The 26,086-nt window shown below is 36.5% G+C and overlaps 1 protein-coding gene across 1 annotated transcript in view; it reads right to left on the reverse strand.

The window, feature by feature from the left end:
• Positions 1–26,086, reverse strand: part of LOC149534341 (uncharacterized) — a 58,358-nt gene that overhangs the window by 27,328 nt on the left and 4,944 nt on the right. The window contains exon 2 of the mRNA XM_089803236.1: positions 10,921–10,971. Within this exon, the coding sequence (XP_089659362.1) occupies positions 10,921–10,971 (51 nt within the window). The remainder of the gene's footprint in view (positions 1–10,920; positions 10,972–26,086) is intronic.

Raw genomic sequence — 26,086 nt, forward strand, 5'->3', positions numbered from 1 at the left:
AACAAAAAGGAATTCATTTTGAGGAAACTTTTGTGCCTGTTGCTAGACATGAAGCAGTAAGAATGTTTTTGGCTTATGCATCTAACAAGAATTTCAAGGTATATCAGATGGATGCTAAGTCGGCTTTTCTTAATGGAGAACTTGAGGATGAAGCTTACATTGAGCAACCAAATAGTTTTCCACTAACAATAGACAAAAACATGGTTTGTAGACTGAGGAAAGCATTGTATAGAGCTTGGTATGCAAGACTAGATAAGCATTTGCAGAACTTGAGATTTAAGAAAGGTAATGCCGAAAGTAACATGTACTTCAAAACAAATGCAAAAGTATTGTTGATTATTGTAGTATTTGTTGATAACATTATTTTTGGAGGAAATCATGAAGCTAGTGAGAAAGTTTCAAAAGAAATGAAATTGAGATGAGTATGATTGGTGAAATGAGATATTTATTGGGATTGCAAATAACTCAGAATAAAGATGGCATTTTCATATCACAAACTAAATATCTTAAAGATTTGTTCACAAGGTTTGGATTGGAGAATTGTAAACCAATTGGAACACCTATGTTTACAGGATGCAAATTATCAAGTAAAGATGAGTCTCCCGGTGCATACAAACAAGATACAAATCAATGATAAGAGGATTGTAATATTTGACTCATACAAGAATAGAAATAGCTAATGCAGTTGAAATTGTGGCAAGATTCCAAGTAGATCTTGAAGTAACCCACTTAGCAACAATAAAGAGGATGTTTAGATACTTGAAAGGAACATCATATTATCGATTATGGTATGACATAGCACATGACTTTACCTTATGTACATCCATTGATGCAGATTGGGCAGGAAATGTAGATGAGAGAGAGAGCACAAGTGGTGAAGAATTCTTTTTGGGAGGAAGATTGGTTTCATGGCTAAGTAAGAAACAAAATTGCATATCACAATCTATAGCAAAAATAGAGTATGTTGCATCCAACCGTAATCAAATTATTTGGATGAAGCAGATGTTACAAGACATTGGTATTGAATTGTCAAAACCTATTATCATTCATTGCGATAACACAAGTACAGTCAGTATGTCAAAGAATCCATTATTACATTCAAAGACTAAACACATTGCAATAAAGTGTCATTGCTTGAGAGAGAAAGTAGCAAAGATGGCAATCAGATTGGAGTATGGTAGCACAAAGGAACAGATAGCAAACATATTTACTAAACCTTTGGCTAAGGATACATTTAAATATTTGGAAGGCATGCTTGGGGTTATGCCCCAACCTTCTTCAAAGAAGTCAATGCAGGATTGCATTAGTCGAGTACATTCAGAGCTTACTTTTACATTTGGACTATATGTTTGGTGATGTTTCCTTTGGGGGAGTAGTCACTTTTTGGGCAGAGTTATTGAGAACTCTCGAGTATTGTTTAACAATGTCTTTTGACACTTGGCGAGCTTTTTCAAATTGTTTTAGAGAAGATTGAATATCGAGAATTGGCATAATGGCATCTTTGTCATTGATGTCAATGGGGGAGGGAATCACAAAAAAACCTTATACATGAATGGGGGAGAATAATACATGAAGAACCTTAAGCAGCTATAGAGGAGAGTAATGTATGGGGGAGATTATTTGAAGTTGATAAGTATTAAGTTTTTGTTGTTATCAATCAAAACTTATTGATATCAATGGGGGAACAGTTGCCATTTCAATTTGGTATTTTTGACACTTATTGATGGTTTTCATCATATGTTGCCATCAATGCCAAAGGGGGAGATTGTTAGCATGAATCTTGAGACTATTCCTTTGGGGGGGTCTGTTGGTATGTTTGGAGAGATGATTGAGTGCTTATATGTTGCATTCATGACTCGGTTTGTCATTGATGTCAACATATTGGCTTTCTGGATTAAACAGTGAGAATTGCAGCGTTGTATTTCGTGGGGTTAGTAGAGTATTTTTAGATATATCTTTATGATGTATCTAAATGCACGGAAAGAGTTATGAAGAATTGAGTTTGTTACAGCAATTTTACGGAAGACAGGTTGCAGGCCAATATGCAGGAAACAGAGAATTGATATTTGAGTTGTATCTATTGAACGAGGTTAAAGCTTGTTCAGCAGGCTTGTATTTTAGTTGGAGACATGTTGACGATGATATGTTCGAGGTAGTAGAATCAGAAGATTATTCAATGAAGGTCGCTGAAGTGTAACATGTCATATGCTTGATTGTTGTTATGTAATTGATGTATTATGCATTGTAGTGTGTGAAACTTAATTGTAATACCTTATGATGGTCCTATATTTTCATTGTACATTGGGGAAGCCTCAAGGCCGACTCAATTAGTTGTTTTAAGACTTGGTATAAAGGAAACACATTTTCCTTGGTTGTAAGTGTGATCGTAGTATCATGTGTGCGATCATTTGTATTATGCGAGCTTTGGATGCAAAGTTGACGATATTAGAGAAGAGGATGATGTTGATGATGTGTTCAGAACTTCAAAAGAACTATACTGGCAAGATAAGTTGTTATATTAGTCAATTCACCCTTGGATATGTTATCCTGAGAATTGTTTAGTAAAGACAGTTCAGAGGCAATTTGGACAGTGGGTTTAGTTGACTTCCTATCAACTCTTAACAGGGTTGAAGTAACTCCTAATAGGATTGGAGTCTTCCGGCAGGGATTCAAAGTCTCCTAGCAGGGACTGATATGTATTGATTGTATTGAATTGACTACTAAAAAGGTCACATCCTTTTGCAAGGAACTTGTTTATTAGTACATCTTCTTATGGGCATTATTCCCACCAAGGTTTTCCCTCTAATCAAGGGTTTCTCTAGTTAACATATCTTATGTCATTGTGCATGGTTATTATCTTGTGCTTGTTGCATCTATTGGTTACTTGTTTTAGATTTGGTAAAGTTTATTTAAGTTGTTCAAAGTACATAATTGATTCACCCCCTCCCCCCCTAGTTATATTAGTGGACTTTACTTTCTAACAAGATCAAGCATATTGAAATACCCTACCATTATGTTGGAGACATGGTGGAGAGAAATGCCATTCAGTTGAGATATATTAGCCTAGAAGAACAAACAACAGACATTCTCACCAAGCCTCTCTCCAAAACAAAGGTAGAATACTTGAGAGGTAAACTTGGTATGATAGAAATGTATTTTTATTTGAGATTGAGCCTCAAAAATACTGTACTAACATATTCTAAAGATGTTTTATGAGTAAACTTTGTTATTCTCATGTGTGTGATTTGTGACTTAATGGGCCCCTGTGAACATCATTGAAAGGTGACAATTTTCCAATGATGAACACTTGTACTTCTAGTTGTTATTGTGAGGTGACAACTTAACAATAATCAAATCTTACTATCATGATGGATATCGCGTAACGTGATATCTGTGGATATGTCATGATAAATGATTTTCGTAAGTAATACTAAGTGGAGGATATCCTAAAAATTTGATATTTGTGGATGATTAAAAGTTATTTTACTAAGATATTTCATGGTCAATATTATGTACACGTGGATATACCATGAGAAGATATCTTTATGGTAGGCATAATGGTGCCTGTGCACATACCATAATGTATATTGTATGGTGAATATCATGAGACATGATATTCGTGGACATGCCATTACTCCCGCTATTATCATAAGGTAATATCATTTATGGTGGATATCATGAGACCCAATATTTGTGGACATGTCATAAGTCTTGATATCATATTGAGTTGATATCTTTACAACTCTTCTATTGACTTATTATGTTTTCATCTTGTTGTGGGGTTTTCACACCATTGCCCCATTGCAAATGGGGATCCCCTCTTTTTTCTATAGCAAGTAGGAGTCATTGTCTTAGGTGGTTTTAGTTGGCAACATTTAAAATTCTCCAAATCCAAGGGCGAGTTTGAGGGATTTTGTCTTGCTGAAAAAAATATTTGTTTGGGGTTTGTGTGAGGTTTTTGATGTCCTTCTGATGTATTTTCATAGCCTAAGTCCTAGTGGAAGGGTAGAGTTTTAGTCTAACTAAAAAAGGTTTACATGCTTGGGAGATTGAAGGACTGTGAGAAAGTTTCGAAAGTGGTGGGAATCCTGGACCTCTGACTCTAGGATTTCCACCAGCTATAATTTCTCTCCAAAACCTCAAGATTTCGCCTTAGGACAAAGGGATCCTTACTAAGGCAACGAAATGATTGATGTAATGTTAAAGCAATGAAGAGAAGGATGAATGGTTATTTCCCTAAGCATAATTGTTGCAGTCATGTTTGGTGGAAATCCTTTGACCACAGGATTCCCACCATGGAAATCCTCTCTCCTCAAGATTTCCACCCTACGGATAATTGTTGCAGTCATGTTTGGTGGAAATCCTTTGACCAGAGGATTTCCACCCTTATTCTCATCAACTCAAAATTGATGCAAAATCATGCTAAGACATAGCAACTTGAGAATGAGTGAGAATTAGCATAAGGGTGTGATATGGCAAGTTTTGAGATCTAAGTGGCAAAAATATATTTGGTGGAAATTTTCTGATCAGAGGATTCCCACTATGGAAATCCTCTCTCCAGAGGATTCCCGCCACATTAATCCTCCCAAGCCTAAAACTCCACCTTCTAAGGCATTCGAAATTCGGTTGAAGGCATGAACTCAACATCATGAGTAAAAAGAGAGCAAAAAATTGTCAAGGTTGAAATGGGATGAGTTTTAAGGTAGAGAGGTACAATATCATGGCTGGTGGAAATCCTCTGACCAGAGGATTCCAGCCACATTAATCCTCTCAAACCAAAATTTCCCCTCTTTTACTTTGTGCTAAAACTGACTCAAGGCAAGTGTTAGAGGTAAAGGATATTGTGTTGAAGTGGAATTGATGAGAAATGATGAAGTTCTGGAAGGATGGAAGGAAATTAAGCATCAAGTAAATTTGGTGGAAATCCTCTAACAAGAGAATTCCCGCCATGGAAATCCTTTGAGCTTAGGATTTCCACCAATGAAATCCTCCTACGTCAAGAATTCCACCACTCCATTTTTTAATTCTAAACGAGAGTTGAAGATGAGGGATGCCGCTTAGGGAGAGATTTAATGATAATGAGAGAAAAGTTTGAAATAATTATGGAAAAAGGAAAAACCATGTGTGGAAATCCTATGACCAGAGGACTTCCACTGGGGAAATCCTCTCTCCAGAGGATTCCCACCAAAACAATCCCATTGACTTGGAATTTCCCCCTTTCCCTTAGGCCTTATTTTCCTCATGTAAAATGAAACACAAATCAAATTGGTAGATTGGAGAGTTGTGAGAGAGGAATTTTAATGCTAAATGACAGAAAGTGGGATGATTTTTAAATCATATTTGGTGGAAATCCTCTCTTTAGAGGACTCACACCATGGAAATCCTTTTGCATTAGGATTTCCATCCAAGAAATTTATCTTCCAAGCCTCTAGAGATACCCAAGACATTGATTATTGCAAGAAGATAGAAAGGTTTAATATGAATAAGTGAAATCCATTTTATTAATTATTAATGTGAATTTATTTCCAAATTTGTTTTGCAAACTTAATGAAGCTTTCTTTTTTGTTTTGCAAGGTGAAAGATGAAGATGATGTCAAGGTTGAGCTTGAGACTTCAAGAGGAGAATGAAGTAGATGCTACAAGAAAATGGCTCAAGCCAGAGAACTCAAGTGAGTAGGAAAGATTCATGTTAAGCTATCAACTTGTGAATTCAGATTGAAATCAAGAGGAAATTACTGAAAGCACAAAAGATCCAGCTACACGAGGACATATTCAAGGAGAATCAAGAAAGATCAAGTTCACAAGTTCACGGAGATGCAAGTGATTCAACTCAATTCCGTGAGAAAATTTCAAAGGGATCAAGGAGATTCGAAGGAAGCGCTCTCAACACATATGCCATCATCGTCATCCTCAAAGATTTGAAAAGTTAATCAAAAGTTACTTTCTAACAATCGAACAAGAAATATTTGTACTTCTATCAATCACCTACTACAAGCCAAGACTCCAAACATGGGATAATGATGATGAGGTGGCAATTGGTTGTCAATCAGAAAATTTAAATTTCAAGTACACTCAATCACAACATGCTAAGTGCCCTATTTTTCTCATTGGCTATAAAAATCATTGTAATTTTCTTATTGGCTCATGAATTGATGCCTTCATGTAATTGGTTGTAAATTTGGCAACCCTAATCAAGGTTTGTGGAAAGAAATCTATGCCCTTGATCTTGAATCAATCTTCGCCCTTCATTGTAATGGAACTACTATAAAAGGCCAAGGCCTTCACATTTGATATTCATTAGCTTAGAGACTGGAGGTAGTAGAGAACTAGGAGATTAGAGTAGAACCAGCTAAGGGAGAGAGTTGATGCAGTTGATGCTAAATGCTTGTCAAAGTAATTGATAATTCATTGTTGGTTCTTCATGGTGGATTACTTAATATTTATTTGTAGAATTGCACGGTTTCCTCAATCTTTTACTCAAAGTAGATTTATTTTCATTTTGAAGCAGTTTAGTTAAATGGAAGATGTTGTGGATGTTTACTTGCTTGACTCAAACAAATTGGGGCCTCAAGCCTCTTATTAATGGTAGGAGTGCCTTGTGTGGTAAGTCGACGATTGAATGCACTTGACTTCAATTGATGTTGAATCTTTAGATTGCATCCATTTGATCAGATTGGAGAGGAAATATTGATTTGAAAACTATTCGAGCATTCCTTAGAAGCTTGCACTAGGTGGATGGAGCCGCTGGTGAGATTACATCTACTAGAGTCCAAGTCATCCATGATTCCTTCCATTCACAATTAGGAGTAGAAATTAGCCAACTTAGGTTTGGGTTGAAGTGGAAAGGTTTGAAGATCAAACTTACATTACACATTGTAAAGCCAAATCTATAAGTGAAAGAGTTGATATCCATTGAATGAATAGCATAAGTCCCTTTGTGATAACCAGCCAATCACATCATAAAACTGAGTGAAGTCCACAATTAAGGAGCCTTGAAGTCATTTCATGATCTTACTTTGCAAGCTTAGCATGAAAGATGACCTTATATCAAGAGAGGATTGAGTGTTTGCTGTTTCTCCTTGAAACATTAAGTATTCGATTATGCATGTTGTAGTGGAACAAAACTCACATCAACACATCTAGATAGCAATTATCCTCCCTAGCTAAGAGGGAGAGTTGATGATTTGTAGCTTCAGTTGGATTAGTCAAATCGATGAAATCAGCCTTGAGCATTCACTATCCATCCTCCATCTTTATTCTACTCAAAATTTGTTGCAAGTGTTGTTAATATAGTACATGATTAATAATTATTTAAATAGCACAAATATACATACATACATACATACATACACATAAATATATAAAGATAGATATCACTACTTGTGTCGATATTAAGTATTGACTTATCTTTATTGAGTAAGATCATCATTGTACATTGATTAAGTGTAACCGATAAAGATTCCAAAATCTGCACATTCATATTAAGTCACATTGCCATCGATATAGAATATCGACTGTATATTAGTTGATGCATATCCTTCTTATTACACATCGCATTAACTGTGATAATCAAACAGCGGGCATATGTTTTGAAATGGCACCCATATTTTGGATAAGAAATGCCTCACGTAGAGGCATGTCCCAATGTAAGACATGTCTCTACATGAGACATGTCCCTTCTCTATTGTATTAAGATTGAACAAACATGAATCTTGGAAAGTACAGAAAACATATAAGTGCAATTACAAGATACAGAAGCAGTTTTATTTACCTACTCAAGCGACAGAAATGTTATCATACTTGCTCAGATCAGTTTGATCTTTTATCATAGTTCTGCAACATTATATTGATGGCACTATTAGAGTCATTGTAAATCAAGAATAAAACTTATTGAGCTCTTATTCTAGATACCTATTATTGTATTGATATCAATATAAATTGAAATAAATTGTTAAAATTTCTTACAATCTAAATCTGATTAAAACTTGACAGCTTCTCCTGAGTTCATCTGAATTCATCAAATCTGGTTAGAGATTGAAAATCAGTTGAAGCAGTTCACAGCTATGTGGTGTGATGATAGGGAGTGCAGTCCATGTCACAAATAATCAAGTCAAACATCATTGTAATAAACTCATAGAAATCAAATATATCAGCAATTGATCTCTGATGAAATCATTGACTAAGTATTTGCTGAGCATCTCCACTAAACTTAGACAAGCCAAGTTCCTTTAGCTATGAAACATTTCACGAGCTCAAGGAGATACTCTTTAGACGGGTTGTTACTGCATTCCAAACTCTTTTCCTCATACCCTTACTACTAGACAGTTTTGGTTTCTACTGCTTAGGTTTCTCTTCTATTTTTCTAAATTAGACATTATTTACTGAATAATAATATTGCTAATCATGAATGGATGCTATAATATCTTGGATTAAAACTTTATCCAAATTCATTCTTATAGTCAGTCATAGATGGCTCGACTCACTCTTGGATTAGCAGGCTTAACTCAGCGAGATTCATATTTGAGTGCTACACATATACTATACCATTTTATGGTAAAAAGAAACACAAGAAGTTTGGAGCAGCTTTGTGTGGCCCTCCATGTGAATACATACCATTCCACGAATCTGAGCTTTTGTGAGTGCGACAATAAACCTAGAGTGTGTATGTTCTCTAGCCACTAGGTAGTTACATGAGGCATCTTCTTCATTTATCCCTATCAGAGCCCTTTAGAGCTTTCATCTTTTTTCTTGTTAGACCCAAAGGTAAAATGATCGCTCTTGTCTTGTTATGCTTTGTAGCTTTGTTATGTTAATAGGAATTTTTATAATTAAAATGTTGAAAAGTGACTACTTTCATTCTTATCATGCACCTTTGACTGACTCCATTTACAAGGCATGTTGACAATACAGTCCAAGTTTTCGAAGGTAATATCAATGATCATGTAGAAACAGTTGGACAATAAAGATGCATGCATATATTTTAACTTGTTCTGTTTACTTCATCAAACCTCTCTCAAAGACGCTAATGAAATTTCAATGTGTTTGAAATACTTCAGACGAAGGAAAGATGATGCACATTTTGATTGGAAAACACATAACATCTATCGGAATGCATAGAATATATGTTACACCTTCAGATGCAAAAGACTAGATTTGCATTCAGCTTTGTTTTGTCATAAGGGCTCCAAAGGCTGTAGAAAATATTTGGGCAAATAATAGCTTCCAAGTTGGCTAAGTAATATTGCACATCCGGAGCTTGTCAACGGGCCCTCACCTAATGGATTTTGCAGGTGGAAGGAAGACATAATGGATAATAACATAATAGTTAATATTGTTTTAGCAATATATGGGGTTTAATGCTATACAAGTGAAGTTAGTGTTTTTAGTCAAAGAGGATTGTTTTCCATTCACCCTATATGTTGCTCAAATTTTGTCGTACTGGTCTTTGACCTTTGACCTTGTGAACAAGCTTAGTAGATAACTAAAAATTTGCCAATCCACCTGAGTTGGCCTAATGGTGACAAACTTGTACTCTTGAAAGAAGTAACAAGTCCAATTCCTGCAGGGTAAAGATATGTACACCTCATTTGTAACTTAGTTAGGTGCCTCCTACATGGAATATGGATCAGTCCATATATTGTAAGCTGTCTATAGACCAAAAAACAGATTGCCTCAACATCGTGGAATATAAAATGATCTGTTTCAATTTCCATTTCCACCAACCCTTGAAATGTAGGAATCACTGCTTGATGGACATTCAGGGATAAACCAAGCAACATGATAATGTCGTGCCATACATTAGCCCATAGGGGTCAAAGATGATTTATGCCCCAATTTATTCCATGACAAATCTACTCAAGTCAAACTGAAACCAGAACAAACCAAATGAAGAGATCATACCCAACTACTATCAGATAAGTGGCTTTTGTATAAGGCATTCATATTGTTACAAATGATTGTGGACTATGGATTAGCTATATTCAGCAGTGTAACAATGAGTGATTTAGTAGGTTTGATTCTAGTGGCAGGAGATATCTAAGATTGGAGAATACTGTGTGGTATAACCCTGCCTCAAGCATATTTCGATTTCTTAGTATATTGAAGATTAGGTTGCATTAAGCCATCGTACATCTTGTGTTAAGCATACTGATATTTTGGCATCATTTCCTCAATTGATATTTGTTTCTTAACAATTCACAAAATGATAGCAAGAATAACCTACCTTGAAGGTTTTCCATATTAATGTTGAAGGTATGCTGGAAGACCTTACTGGCTACTGTCAAATTAATAGCACTCTTACTATAGAAGCAAATAAAGCAAAACAGCAACATAAAAGATGATCATGATTAGGATTACCAATCTACTCTAGCACATTTGGATTTTGTAAATTTATACTATTAATTTATGGTTTGCAATGCAATCAGTAGGATAGGAATAATATTGCTTTAAAGTCTAAAACATTGATTTTGCTCAATTTGTGTTAATTCACATTCAATATCAAAATTTCTATAATTGTCCATTGAATAATGCATCATGCCATGCATCTGAAAACCAGTTACCTTCATTTTTCATTTATCTGTTATTTCTCATTCCCATTTATCACCGCACAATAATGCATGACACAAGAACTAAAGAGGCTCCCATTAATCCTCGGACATGATATTAGTACTTAAAGCCAAATGCTGTTATTGCAAGAGCCACATTAACCAAACCAAGAAAATATCTCATAGAAAGAAGAGATACATTACAATAAAAATCAAATAGGTTTCACAGATTGCAACAATAAATATAGATGTTTTGTTCTAGAAAGTCTTGTGCTTTTTTTAAGTTAGTCAAAGAATAATGTGGATTACGAATGTGAATGCTTTTGGTAATCTAATTATGAATAGCACTAACCAATAGCAAATCAAGTATACTTACATTCAATAATGGGATGGTTGTAACAATCAAGCTTACAAACGCAACTGTTGTCTGAAAGAAGAATTAAAACATCAAAGAAAATTCATAGTTAGAAAATAACACCTATCAACTTGCAATAAACAGTTGGAAAGGATTAAAAAATAGAAATTTAGCAGACATTCAATATCATGCACCCTCTACTCAATATTATTCACTGTTTCAATTCAAATTTGAGAACTATATTTTGCTGTCATTATAAGCTTGCTGTAAAATGAAACTACATGCTATGCTATCCTCAAACTTTGTATCTTAGCAAGAAAACCATCTCCTCCGCTTAATTGTTCTTAAAATATAACAATGTTCATGAATGACATTGATGCAATGAATAACTATGAAAATTAATACTGAAAAATGTGATTCTATTCAATTTGATAAGACTGAGTATATCTTGCTGTCTCAAATAGAGTAATGGTCAATCCAGCTATAGACACTATATTCTAACGTGCAATGTAGTACTTAAATAAATTCGTGCAGTGTTGATTTGATTCAGGTAATTGACACTTCTTGTTCAGATTCTGAGAATTGTCTGATTGTCCAAAATTCAATGCTGAAAACTATGAAATGGAAGTTGGCATGAGTCTAGTACTGTTGGCTGGACTATTGGAGAGCGGTGATTGGATGTTTGGGACTTCTTGTTTGGATGTTAAGCCTTGTGAACTGACTGCTGACTCCATGCTAAATATACTCATTCGATGTTACATCTTATCACTGTCTCTGTCAGCAGTGAGACTAGACAATATGTACTCTATCCTCTACACTTCCCATATCTTGTCTGCGACAGTTAATGGGTTCGACATTTCAATGGAATTTATTGGATGACTGTACTCTGATCGTTCCTCTATTTGCTGACTGTGCCTGTTCAACTAGTTCTTAATGTTTGCTGGATGTATTTTCCTCATTATTCTAGTTCTTAATGTTTGCTGGATGTATTTTCCTCATTATTCTATCTGATGATTTCCTTTGCTGATTTGGATGCTGACCAATTTTTTAGTCCCATTTGCTGAAAATCTTTAGCTGTAAACTCCCTCTTCCATGTTCGGTGATAGATTTTGATTGGATTCCATTTCTGATTCCATGTATTGACTGCCTTTAAGCATATAACCCCCTTCTTGTCCTTGTTGCTTTGATTTTTATTTCTTCATGGTCGAAGGTTGTGTCTTTTTATACATGACTTATTATCAATTATATCATTTGTTATGTCATTGAATCATCTAATCAAGAAAAGTGTTTTGACCATTTGCATTGCCCGTAAATGGGCTATTCCATATCTTTTCTTTAATTGTATATAAAAGTATGTGTAGTTATATAAGAATTCATTTAGTAATTATTTATTTATATTATAATTATTATTGATTTTGGAGTTTAATAATATATTACTAATTTTTTATATATCATATTGTTATTTTAATAATAAACTATTACATTAAGAATAGAATATATTATGGGGATGACCCCACAGCGTGACGGCAATGCCACGAACCTCACAAGAGTGGGGTCTGTTGTTTGAGCCACTGCCTGCACACTGAATTGTATGATCTGGTTTGTCGCTGTCTTGCCGGGTATCACTGCCCGCGTGGAGCCTGGAGTTGTTGATTCCCGATGCTGCCACCCCTGCCGTGTACATGAGGTGTATGTTCTGCTGCCCACCCAAGATTGCAGATTCCGAGCGCTTCCATTGGTCGCTGGTTCCCTGCCAGCCCTGTCCAATGTGGCCGTTGAGCTGGTGATTGTTGTCCACCTTGGTGATTCAGATCTGCAAAACCCACACACCGTTTCAGTAACACATGTCATTACTTGGAACTTATAAGGTGTGTTGAACTAGAGTGATAAGGTGATAGGGAGTTATAAGGAGATGTAAATTGGAGTGATAAGGAGTTTGGGATGTATAAGGAGATGTGAATTGGAGTGATAAGGTGATGGTGTTGCTTTTGGCTTGGCGTGAATCTCACGCAATATGCTCTCAAGGTCGAATGTAATGTGGTGTCTACTAGAGTCAAATGTTAGAGGTGTTAATGCCTCGAAATTTCCACAGGGATGAGGTCCCCCAAATGTGACCCCACTGGTTCAAAGCTCCAATCAAAAGCGATTACCGATCAAAAAAAAGAATAGAATATTTTATATTATCTTTTATTTATTAAATTCTCTTTTATTATTATTCTACTTAATAAAATTTAATTATTTAATTTATTATTTAATATTTATTATTGAGTCTGATCTCAAAATGGAGACATCACATGTCCCCACTATTTATCCCATTTCCTATTCTTGCCCCCTTGCCCACTATCTTTCGATCTATTCTCACTCTTGATTTCTTCAAGTCGCAGCAAGTTTGAAACAACCACAACAAATTTATGGACATGTAACTGTACTCCGCCTCAATTATAATGATTGCCCTTGAATGCACAGTGTGTTAAGTAAAATATCAATATGTATTGAATACACGTTAACTTTGTGCTAAGCCAGATAGTCTGATGCATACATTACGATCTTGAATTTTGCATATATCATTTATAATTAAATCTTGGCAGAATTTATATTTTTTCAACACAAACGTGGGAATTTCAGGCAAGAAAACAAAAAATCTTAAATGGGTGGCAATGTGCCTTTTGAGCTAACCATGTCATTCATCTCCTTGTCAATGTATTTGGAGTGCATTTGATCATATTCAATTGAAGAAACGCAGATATTTGATGAAACTTTGAATTAATGATTTGGTGTTTGTTCACCAAACTCTTTATCTTAAGCTGAATAAAGCTCTAATCTTGATAAGTTGCAATTGATAATTATTTTCAATTCTAATTGTTGTTTTGATTCATTTTCCAACATTAATTCCTTATTTTCTCGAAAAAAAAATTTATCTAAATTATTGCAATAACCACTGCCTAACCTAGATTGATAAAGTTTGATCAATCCAGTTCCCACCCCTCCTAACCAATCGGTACTGCATCCTAGAGTTCCTATGTCACAGGCAATGCCTGCACAACCAGTTTATCTTCAGAACACAACTTCTACAAGGACTCAAGAAGAAAAGGATGAGATGAAAGATTTGATTGAACAAGTGCAAAATTTATCCATTAAGGTTACTTACCTCATAAATCAGAAAAATCAGTTACAAAATGCACAAAGGAATTATCAGTCAAATAAAGGTAACAACCGAGATAATCAAGGGAATCCCCCTCCACATCACGATAGTAATCAAGGAAACAATTGAGGATTTCATGAAATTAATCAAGGATATTGAAGCAACAATCAAGGTCATCAGGACAATAATTCTGGATATCACAACCGAAAGCATCAAAGGAGATTGTGGAACACAAATCCAAATAATGGAGGCATACCTTCACCATTGGACAATCCTCCATCTTCTGAGAATCAACCAGATGATAAAGTTTTCTTAACAAAAGCAACACTATCTGGATGGTGTAGATTGCATGAGAGAAATCAACATTTTGAGTTTTAGTATCAAGAATTTCAAAGAGCGACTGATATTTTCAAGAGAGAAGCGAGGAACACTGCCGCATCTGAGAATCCTCCTCCTACAGGATATGAGATAGTCGCAGCACCTAGATATGATCAAGCATTGATTTTTGATGATTTTAAGTTTCCTCCCCTGATTCTCAAGATTACATGCCAATGCAAGCTAATCAAAAGTTTTCACCTTCTTCAGCAAATGGTCTCATAGAGACAGCACAATATCAAGTTCCACCAGAAAATCAACCTCCACCAGTATCCCGAATGAATCACTGCATAAAGATGGGTTTTTCTTCCCTCCTCTGTACAACAGTGTCTTGGTGGAAGGAACTAGTTAAGTACAAGCTTTTCAACAAACATCTGGCAATGCTCTGATAAAGACATATCAAATGAATTATAGGAATAATTAGCCATTGACATCATCAATCCATCCAAAAAACTTTACAACTCCTTTACATCCCAGTGCAAGCAATAGTCCTAGTCCCCTCAAAGACTTACCTGAGTATCGACAATCCACTAACTCTAAAGGAGACAAAAGGTCAGTCTTCCATAATGAATTCTTCACAAAGTGAGAAGGGGCGAAATAATGTTCAATCTTCCACACAAGGAGAACAAAGGCAAAACGAGAATCCAAGACAAAAACAGGAAGTAAGTCCTCTGGAGAGGAATTTAAGAGGTTGAGTTCTTAAGTACTAGAGGAATTCAAGAAAATCAAAGTGAGTCTTCCATTAAACAAATTGATGAAAATTCTAGAAATTAGAGATGCATAGTTGGGAAGTTTAAATGATGCCTCTACAAAGATTGTTTCTCAAAATGTATCACATTCACCAAGAGAGGGATCCAATGTCCAACAATCAAGTTTCGCACAAAACACCAATGTAGAGGAGGATGTATTGTCGTATGCATATGGGATTACTCAAAATCCTTCAAGTTTTGTGGGAATGGTACAAAACTCTCTAGATGATTAGGAAGTTGCATCCAATGGAGGAATCTCCCAAAATGATCCACCACAAGAAATAATTAAAGATAATGCTTCTCTAGTGGAAAAGTCATGACAACACAAAATGGGAGAACTACTTTACAAAACAATGAGGAATTCAATCTGAAAGCGCAGAAGCCAGTCATTTTCTATCAAGGGAAGGAGAAGCTTGCACCTTTCCTAGTATCAACTAGAATTATTTTTTTTAAATGTTACATTAAATGCTCGATTGACTCTAGTGAATCAAGTAATGTAATGCCTTTGGACATATGTAGAATGTTGAGATTGGCTCCACTTCAGACTGATAAGAAAGTTACGCAGTTAAAGAAAAAATGGATCCCAATCGTGGGAGAATTGAACAATATTCACATGAAATTAGCATGTGACCCACATTTTCAAGGTTGTATTGACATATTCATTGTGGATATTTCTAAGGGATATGGCATGCTTATGAGTAGAGATTGATCAAGGAAATTGAACGGATACATTGCAATTGACTTTTCACACATGTAGCTTCCATGGAAGGGAATCCCAAATCAGATAAGGATAGAGAGCACTCTGAGGCTATAATTATTGATTACTGAGTATGGCAAAGATAATGAGATCTTATTCATGGAAACAAGTTTAGGATTGTATGCTCCCAAAACAGGAGAAATTCTAATGTTGCAAGGTTATAATCAAGGGGGATGTCCCTACATGATTCCGAATTTCACTAAGGTACATGTTGGGGATAATCCAGAACCATCGTTGAATGAGGGAATGTTTGAGAATTTTAGGAACTTTGTCCTGAAAAGCGTTAAGCAAGAAATTGAATTGGGAAAAGATGCCTCCATTCATAATTTGTTGTTACCCAATTGGTGCAGAATACATAATGCTTTTCATTTTGAGATGTCATACACCATGTGCAAAGATGCAATTGCACAACTATCAAAATGGTCCTACAAGCATGGGTAGCAAAAAATGTGGCAAAAGTGAACTCATCCCATTTGGAAATTCTAGAGCCACAACATGAACAAATTCGAGAAGGTGAAATAAGACAAGAAGAACATGAAAGAATTCAAGAAGGTGAAATAAGACAAGACGAATATGACACCGGAATAAAGGAGTCAAAGGTTAAAACCATCCAAAGAGTACAGAAAGGATCAAGTTTGGACCCTATCTTTTGATGGATCCAAGTCAAAGAAAAGAAGTGGAGTCAGTGTTGAACTCATCAACACAACCGAAGAAACTTATTTGGTGGCACATAGATTACAATTTCCATGTACAAAAAATGTGGCTACATATGAATCATTAGCCATTGGATTGCTCCTTGCTATCCAAAGAGGTGTGAAAATCCTACATGTATGTGGAGATTTAGACATAGTAGTTGGACAAGTTCGTAAGAAATATACATGTCATGATAAAAGATTAGGTCATTATCCAATAGAGTTTGGGACCTAATTAAAAGCTTTGACGCTCTCAACATTGATAGGATAAGTTGAACAAGCAATCCTATAGCAAACTCTTTGGCTTAATCTACAAGTTCAATAGAACCATTGGCCATGGATTATGTAAAGAAATTCACAGTTGAACTAATTTCGATGCCATCATTTCCTGAAAACATCACAAATTTCCAAGTGTTTGAAGATAAGCATATCCTCAATTTTCTGACAAGCTTGGGGGTCTTTGAAGCAAAAGTGATTGACGAAGGAGAACAACAAGCAGCTCAGTTTGAGACTGATGAAATAATGAATTTGAGGACGAATACCATTCACAAGGAAATGATTGAACTGGAAAGAATTTTTGATGCAGACAAATTAAGTGCCCTCGAGTACCAAACTACTGAAGGAGGGGAATGTGAGAAGGTACTCTTGGGAACAAAAGAAAATGTCAACAATGCCTTTATTGGGAAGGTTTGTACTCCTACAGATTAGGAAGAAATCTTGACACTTATAAAGATATTTTTTGATGTGATTGCTTGGGGATATGAAGATTTGAAGATATATGATACTTCCCTCATCACACATACTACTCCACTGAAGCCAAATAGTAAGCCATTCAGACAAAGGTAGAGACCGATAAATCCACTGTTAGAACCACTAGTACACCAAGAAGTGAAGAAGTTGTTATTGGCCAGAATCATATTTCTTGTTTGACACTCAATGTGGGTCGCCAACCTAGTTCCTATTAGAAAGAAGAATGGAGAGATAAGGTTGTGTATGGATTTCAAAAATCTGAATACAGCTTGAGAGAAGGACAATTACCCAATACCATCACTAAATGAAGTAATACAAGTTGTTAACAGTTCTCAAATGATGTCATTTTTAGATGGATATTCTAGCTATAATCAAGTGATAGGAGAAGAAGAAGATAGACTGAAAACTGCATTTACAACTAGATGGGGCACATTTGCTTACAAAAGAATGTCTTTTGGTTTGATCAACACAGGAGACGCTTTTCAAAGGGCCATGGATTATCCTTTTAGATACTTGGTGAGGAAATGCATCATCATATACATGGATGATCTCAAGGTATTTTCTCAGCACATAGAAGATCACATCAATGATTTGAAGAAAATCTTCCAAAGATGTAGAAGATATGGAATTTCCTTGAATCCAAAGAAATGCATGTTTGTTGTCACTGAAGGAGAATTGTTAGGACATGTAATCGTAGAACAAGGAATCTCAATTGATCCTGAGCGCATTGAAGCAATATCAAAGATAGGATTGCCAGCTAGTCAGAAAGAATTGAAGTCATTCTTTGGAAAAATCAACTTCGTAAGGAAGTTTATAATTGAATTTGCAAAGATAGTAAGGCCATTGAATGACATGTTAAAGAAAGGAGAAAAGATAGATTGGAAACCTGCAGATAAAAAGGCATTCGAAGAAATCAAGTAAGCAATTGTGGATGCTACTGTTTTGCTGAGCCCGGATTACACCAAGCCTTTTATACATATTCCTTTGCTTTAGAGCACACTTGTGCAGCTATCCTCACCCAGAAGGTAGATGATCAAGATGAATATCCTATCGCATTCATGAATTCACCATTAAAGGATGCAAAATTGAGATAACCAAATGTTGATAAATAGGCTTATGCTTTGGTAAAGGCGATAAAGAAATTTAGACATTAAATTCTAAGAAGCAACATGTACGCGATAGTTCCTGATGCAACAATGAAGACATTGCTAATGCAAAATGAGTTGGGAGAAGGAAGAAGAATGTGGATAGCAATGATTCACGAATATGACATGGAGATACAACCTATGAAGCTCAAACTAGGACAAACTCTTGTGCAAACCCTATCTAGAACCGATCTTGGGTTAGTACAACAAGTGTATGTGTTAGAAGAGGTATCCCCAGATGAATGGTAAGATGACACTGTTTACTACTTGCTAAATTGGAAGTCTCCATCACACTTGATTTATGTGCAAAGCATTCATTGATAATGAAGAGTCAACAATTTATGCTTCAAGGATATGTGCTATATAGGAAGAACCATGATAGGGTTTATCTAAGATGTGTTGAAAAGGAAGAGGCTGGACGCATCATTGAACATTTTCATAGTAAATATGGAACCAATCATGGAAGTGGTTTGGCTATGGCTCATCAAATCTCAAGGGCGGGTTAATTCTTTCCAACATTATTTAGGGATACTTTGAGCATGTGAAAACTTGTCACACCTACCAGATAGTTGCAACTCTAAAAGAAATCCTACCATGCCACTACGACCTGTTATTGAAGTAAAATCATTTGCAAAATGGGGATTGGATTTCATTGGTCCCACAAATCCCTCATCTTCAAAACATCACCAATACATCCTAATCGCTAGAGATTATTGCACTAGATGGATCGAGGCTCAATCACTGAAAAATAGCACAACAAAAGTTGTCATCAAATTCCTTGAAGAAAATATCATTTAGTAGGTTTGGATGTTCCCATGCCTTAGTATGTGATAATGGACCCACATATAGATCCTTGAAGTTTTCAAACTGGGTATTTGACTATGGGATAATACTAAAGTTTCATCAAACTGCTATCCACGAGGGAATGGACTGGCAGAATCAACAAACAAGATTCTATTGAGTGCAATAGAGAAGTTACTAGACAATAATCCTAAGGATTGGCATATACACAGTTGAGATTTGCACTTTGGGCAGACAAAATTAGAATAAAGAGTTCTTTCAGGACATCTCCTTATCATTTGGTCTATGGACAAGATCCAATTCTTCATATCCAATTGAGGATTCCCACATTGTGCTTCATGCAAGAATATACAGAAGAAGACAAAGTGCAGACATGTTCTGGCTTAGTTATTGCACTTGGAAGAAAAGAGGGATGAAGCATTGGAAAAGTTTGTTGAACATCAAGGATTGGTCAAGAGATGGTATGACAAAATGGCAAAGGTTAAAGAATTTTAAAAATCTCAGATTTGGTATTTCACAAGGATAAGGCACATGAAAAGAAAGGTTGACATGACAAGTTCGACAATCTGTGGAAGGGTCCTTATCGGATTTTTGAAATACTAGGAGATAATACATTCAAGTTGAAGACTCTGACAAGGAAGGAAGTCCCATTGCCTGTCAAGGCAATTCCTCAAGCATCATTTCTTCCCTCGAGTTTCCTTTCAGAAGCCTATCTTGTACATAATTAGTCTAGGTTTCCCTTTTACCCTTGTTTTGGTTTTTCTTTTTTGGTGTGTTTTCCTTGCCTTTTGGTCTCGTTCGTTTTGTTCTTATGTCGCTTCCCTTTCCCTTATGGAAGTTTTGGCTTTCCATAGTTTAGGTTGTTTTGCGTTGTTGGTTTGGGTTTTGGTTTTTCCTCAATTGGTTTTCTCAAGTGGTTTTCTTTTCTTTGTCGTTTCTTTTTCTTTTGGTTTGGTTTTGGCTTTCTCTTGGTAGCTTGTAGTTGTGAGGATATCTATTTGCAAAAGGCGTTGTGTGATTTGGTTACCTCATCTGAAGATTTCATTAAGTTTTGTTTATCTCATTTCCTGGATAATTGTTATGAAAAGCATTGAAATATTGGTTGTCCTTCTTATGTTTTCATTAGGATGGAGTGCAAACTTGACTCAGAAGGTTAATCATACATTGTATCTTGACACCCAATTTATGGGACTCCCACATATTTTGTACACCAATCTATTGCTCCAAGTTCATTTCAGTCTTTTTGAGAAAGGTCATGGCTTGTAAAAATTTTAAAATCTTGCTTCAGCACCACTGTAACTCCTAAACCCATAGTGAGCTTCATTGCTCACGAGCCGAGAGAAAAGAAAAAATGCAATATCAATTGAAAAGGAAGATAAAGAGAAAAGAAAAGATGAAATGATATAGTGATCACAGCTAAGGAAATGTTTGAGAGCTTCACCAAGGAATCTGCTCGATGTAAAAAGTTGGTTGACAACGTCAAGCAGGGGGTGTCCAATACAGTTGCATCCTTGTTGTCACAGAGATTGGTAGAGGATGAAATGACAACGGACAATTTGAAAGTCAAGTTGGAGGAGTTATTTCAGCTAAATGTTTTCAAAGAGATGATTTTGAGAACTTCTCCATCTTCTCGAATACCATGCACACCGCTCAGGATTTGCTACCAGATTGGGAGGAGAGTTTAGAAAATGTGGAAAAAGCAGTAGCAAGATTGGAATTCAAGCAAGAATCTGCACCGAGCATCAACACAGAAGAATTGGAGATGGTGTTGGCTTGATTCCATGCCTTCAAGCGGGGGAATCAAGGATAGACACATTTAATGCATAGTGGGTGGTCTTAGTGATCATTTATTGCACTCCACTCCCTTCCCAAACGAGCATGCATGGTGGGCATTTATTACCCACTATAGTAATGGATTCCTTATTGCATTAATGTAATTTCTTTTATGTGCCCTAACCCTAATTAGGGTTTATGTGGCACGTTCTGGGTCATCGGTTATTGTGGTCATTTGAGCCATCCATTATAATCAAGGGCCTATAAAGGCCTCACTTCTCATTTGTTTGAGGAGGATTTGCTGAGATTGTTGCTATGAGCTACTATGATAATAGAGTTTTCATTGAAGTTTGGTGTATACTTGATGTGTCTTGGTGCTTGCTTGTTCTCTTAAATTCCCTCATTTAGATTAAGACTAGTTTAGTTAAAGTGTTGTGATTGCAATGGAGAAAATGATGGTGTATTGATGAATTCCTTTGGTTCATACTTTTGACGTTTTAGTGATTCTAAATCATTGTGCAAAGTTAGCCAGAACCCCTTTCATGTATATGTTTAACATCTACCATTCGTAGACATTGATCTTTATGATGATGTATGTAGTGGTATGAAAGTCTTTCACATAACCCTTGAAGATTGCACCAGTTCACGTGTAGTTGTTGTGTAACTTGGCGAAGAGAAGCTCTGTAAATTAAGGAATTTGTCCACTGAAGTACCATTTTTTGTCATCACTTCCTTAAGGGTTAGAATAGAATTCCTAAACCGTATCCCATTTCATTTCTGCATATTCTTTGAAAACCCAAAAAAGTACTCCATTGCAAAACCTTTAGATAGCTCCCACATCCGGTATGGCTTGAAACAAATCTGAGTAACCATATGTAAGGCCCCTTGTGATCATCAACAAATCACATCAACCACTGAGTTTATCCACAATCCAGACCTGACATTGAAGGAACCTTGAAGTTGTCACATGATCTTCTTGCAATCTTACATACATGAGACTTTGTTCAAGAGAGCATAAGATATTTGCAGTATTTTGTTCTACTACTTGGTGGGTCATAAAACACACATCAAAAAGTATTGTGATATGTCTTTACTACAAACTTGTTGCCCACAAGATACTAACTAAACTTAGCCAACACATGCATGATGGCTAACATCTCTCTACCATAAATGCTATAACTTTGCTCGAGCCCCCTCAATTTTGACTCTTGATTGTCATGCATCAACATTGCACCAAATCCCTCTCCTAAGGCATTCATCATAACTCAAATGGTCAAGTGAAATCAAATAATGCAAGAGGGCACAAGCTCACCAACTGCTTAAATCACTCAAAACATTGTTATGACTACTTGGTACAAATGAAAGCCCCTTTCTTCATCAAGTTTATGGGAGGTATTGCATTCTATGAGAAGGCCTTTAAAAAGCATTTGTAGAAACTTTACAATGCAAAGAATTCCTTAAGTTAGGTGAGATTCTTGGGTGGAAACCAATCACCAATAGCCTAAATTTTCTCCGGATTAACACTAACTTCCTTTGAACTAATAATATGCCCTAGGTAGAACAACTTTTTCATCCCAATCTCAAACTTGAACTCCTTGACATACAAGGACTGCCACACCAAAATGTTTAGCACCTCCTCGAGTGCCACAAATGCTCATCTCAAGACTAATTGAACACCAAAATGTCATTGAAAAAGATCAAAACAAACCTTTTCTTATAATGTTGAAACACCTTATTCATACAAGACCAAAATATAGTATGGAACTCAAAGTGTCTAAAATGACATCTGATTTTTGTCTTCTCAACATCCTCCTCTTATTTGTATTTGATGATAACCAGATCGCAAATCAATCTTAGAGAAGTAACAAACCTTGAGTAACTTATTAATACTTGGGATGGGATACCAATTTTTATTGTCTTATTCAGAGCACGGTAGTCAATGCACATGCAAATAGTCTCATCCTTAATCACAACTATAGATGCAAATAGGCTCTTACTAGGCTGAATATGTCCCATATCAAGCAACTCCTTAATTGCCTTCTCTATCTCGTCTTTGAGCCTCTTGGGATGCATGTACGAAGTCATGATGACAGGTTTAGCGCCCTCCTCTAACTTGATGACATGCTCAATTGCCTTGACTCGAGATCTACTTGGTGGAATGTCACTAAAACCTTACTACGTTTAGTTAGGATCTCCTGACCTTGCTGATAAGAGTCACACTTTAGCTGCTCCCCTTCTATAGGCATCAAAATACATTGTGCAACCCACTCTACCTACTCATGTCTGCTCAATATCACCATCCTCTTCAAGGAAACTATCTGAAGGCTCTCATTCATCATCCCTCTCAAGCCATGTTTCCATATCAAGCAACTTCTTAAATCTCTTCTCTATCTCTAAGCCGCTTGGGATATCTGTATGGAGTGATGATGACAGGTTTAGCCCTCCTCTAACTTGATGATGTGCTCAATTCCCTTATATGGAGGTATGTGAAGTGGTGTGTCACTAAACACCTTATTGTGTTTAGTTAGGGTCCCCTATTCCTCTTCTTTAGGCATCAAAACACACTCGGCAACCCACTCTACCTACTCATGTCTGATCAATCTCTCCATCCTCAATGAAATTGTATAAAGGCCCCCATCTGTCATTCCTCTTAACACATGTTTCATGTTATTCACCTTGTGTACCTCATTTCCACTGTCCACACATTGAAATAGAACTCCTCAGTCGCATGATGCCACTTCATCCCTAGGATGGCATCCCATCTTGCCCAAACCAAAAATTTAGTAGTCATCCTGAAAATCATAATTGCTCAACCTCGTAGAGAGCTTGGGAATCCTCCTAGTACATGCGAGAATATGTCCATCTACAACTCTCACCCTGAATCCCTCAAAATTCCTCTACCTAGACCCCAGGTCTAATTAAGAGCCCCTCATCAATGAATTTATGCATCACACCCATATCAAGCAAAGTGATAACTCACTACCCTGCTAAGACTCCTCTCATCCTAATGACCCTCTTTCTGAATGCTAGGGAGGTGTGCATAGGCTTCTCATCCTTCCTACTCTTTTACTGACCCCTTGGGCACACTTTCCAAAAACTTGTCGTCGCAAGTCTCAATACACTGATCTGAATTTTCAAAAATAGTGTCATCCACTGAAAAGTTCTCCATTTCATTTGCTTTCCCTTTTAAAGAACACTTATATTTAGGATCCCATGGTTCCTTGCATTTGATACATAAATGCTTGCATCTCAAGTAATTTAGAGTTGCATCATTAGGTTACGGAAGAGCTTCCTTTGGTGGTCCGAACCTCTATGAAAAGGTTTCTTGTCCTTATTGCTAGGGAAAGGCTTGGAAGAAGAGATGCCTTTTGAATCAGCATGCTCCATATCTTTGGCTTTCTTCAGGGCATACTGTAATGTCAATGAGTCAAACATCCTAACCAAGCTGCATAAAGGATCTGTGACCCCCTCAACAAATAGAACTGACAATCTCCTCTCTGAAATATTTGTCACCGTCACTGACAACCACTGAAACTCAGAAATGTAAGCCTCTATAGATCCATACTGCTTGAGTTGGGCAAGCTCCCTGATACATCTGCAGACCGTTTTAATCAAAGCACATGATGAGTTTGTTAGTGGGCTCATCACAGAAAGTAATATACTGGCGTCCCAAAGTAATCAAACTGTGGTAATGCCACCCATGCTCCACCATCCAAATGTACAGTAGCAAACTTAATCCATGGATCTCAAAGAAAGGTAATTGTCAAGCTTCCGCACCCATGCACAATCTATACACCATCTCCTCCATCAAAATGTGGAAGGTCAATTTGTGCACAACCTATTGGAAATCTCTATTACCAGGTGAAGCCGTATGATGTGCTCTTCCCACTGAGCATATACTGAGTATCTTTTGTCCAGTAAATTAATCAAGAGTCAACAACTCCCTCACCTCTGGTGGTAAGGTCATATATTTAGTATAACGATGTTTGACCTCCTCTGTTGTTGAGATCTGTTGTTCAGGCCCCTGCCCTATTGTGTAGGTGACTCCTCACACTGGCTGAAGACAGGTTGTAAGGGCCTTGGAATTGAACTGGATGTTGTAGTTCACTCACCCTGTGGTTGGCTAGTCTCGCCTGCACATGCAGTGCATTGAGGTTGTTCCTCCTGTGACTGATTTTGCTTAACCATTTGTCCCAACAACTGAGACATCATATCCATCATAGTGTCAAATTTCCTCTCAATCCTAGTGCTAGGACTAATTGACCTGGTTCTCTCTTTTTCATTCTCAGCCATGGCAACTGTACTCCTTTCCCTGTCACTAGAATCTGACCTACGACAATCGAGAATACCAGAAACTATCTCAACCTTAGGAATTGATGATGGCTGCCACTGTGCATGATGCCCTTTCCTGGTGTAGGTATTTTTGTTCACTCACCAAAGGTTTTTAATTTGTTCAGAGGATGGCAGGAAGTTATGAGCTCTAATACCACTGTAATAACCAACCCTGATCCAGATTGTCAAAGTCTGATTTTTTGGTTTTTGGTATTTTTGTGTTTTCTGATTTTTAGGGATTTCATGGTAATTTTATGACTTTTTTTATGTTTGTGGTTTTTGTATTTTTGGGGGTTTTTGTTGATATTTGCAATATGAAATGAAGTACGGACAAAGTACAAACTGGAAATGAAACTACAGATTGAAAAGATACAGCTAGAGCAACAATTTACTGATTTTATTGGCTTCAAAATTTGAAGAACATACCCAAACAAGTCTGGTTCAGGTCTGAGATTTTCTCAGATAATCTAAAGAGGATAAAATAGCCCGATATTTGCACAGAGAAGCTGCTCCAATCTGATCTGCAACAACAGTCATGAAATAACTCCAGATTTCTGCATGGTAATGACTCTAGAGTTTAAACACTACATCCAAGTTAAGGTTTTCTGCAAATTCTTCCTGGATGATATGGCTGGCTGCAAATGGATTTCCCAAGCTGATAATGATGCCCA

Source organism: Cupressus sempervirens, chromosome 10 (genome assembly GCF_028749045.1).
Source record: "Cupressus sempervirens isolate cs-2001-9-10 chromosome 10, ASM2874904v1, whole genome shotgun sequence".
Taxonomy (NCBI): domain Eukaryota; kingdom Viridiplantae; phylum Streptophyta; class Pinopsida; order Cupressales; family Cupressaceae; genus Cupressus; species Cupressus sempervirens.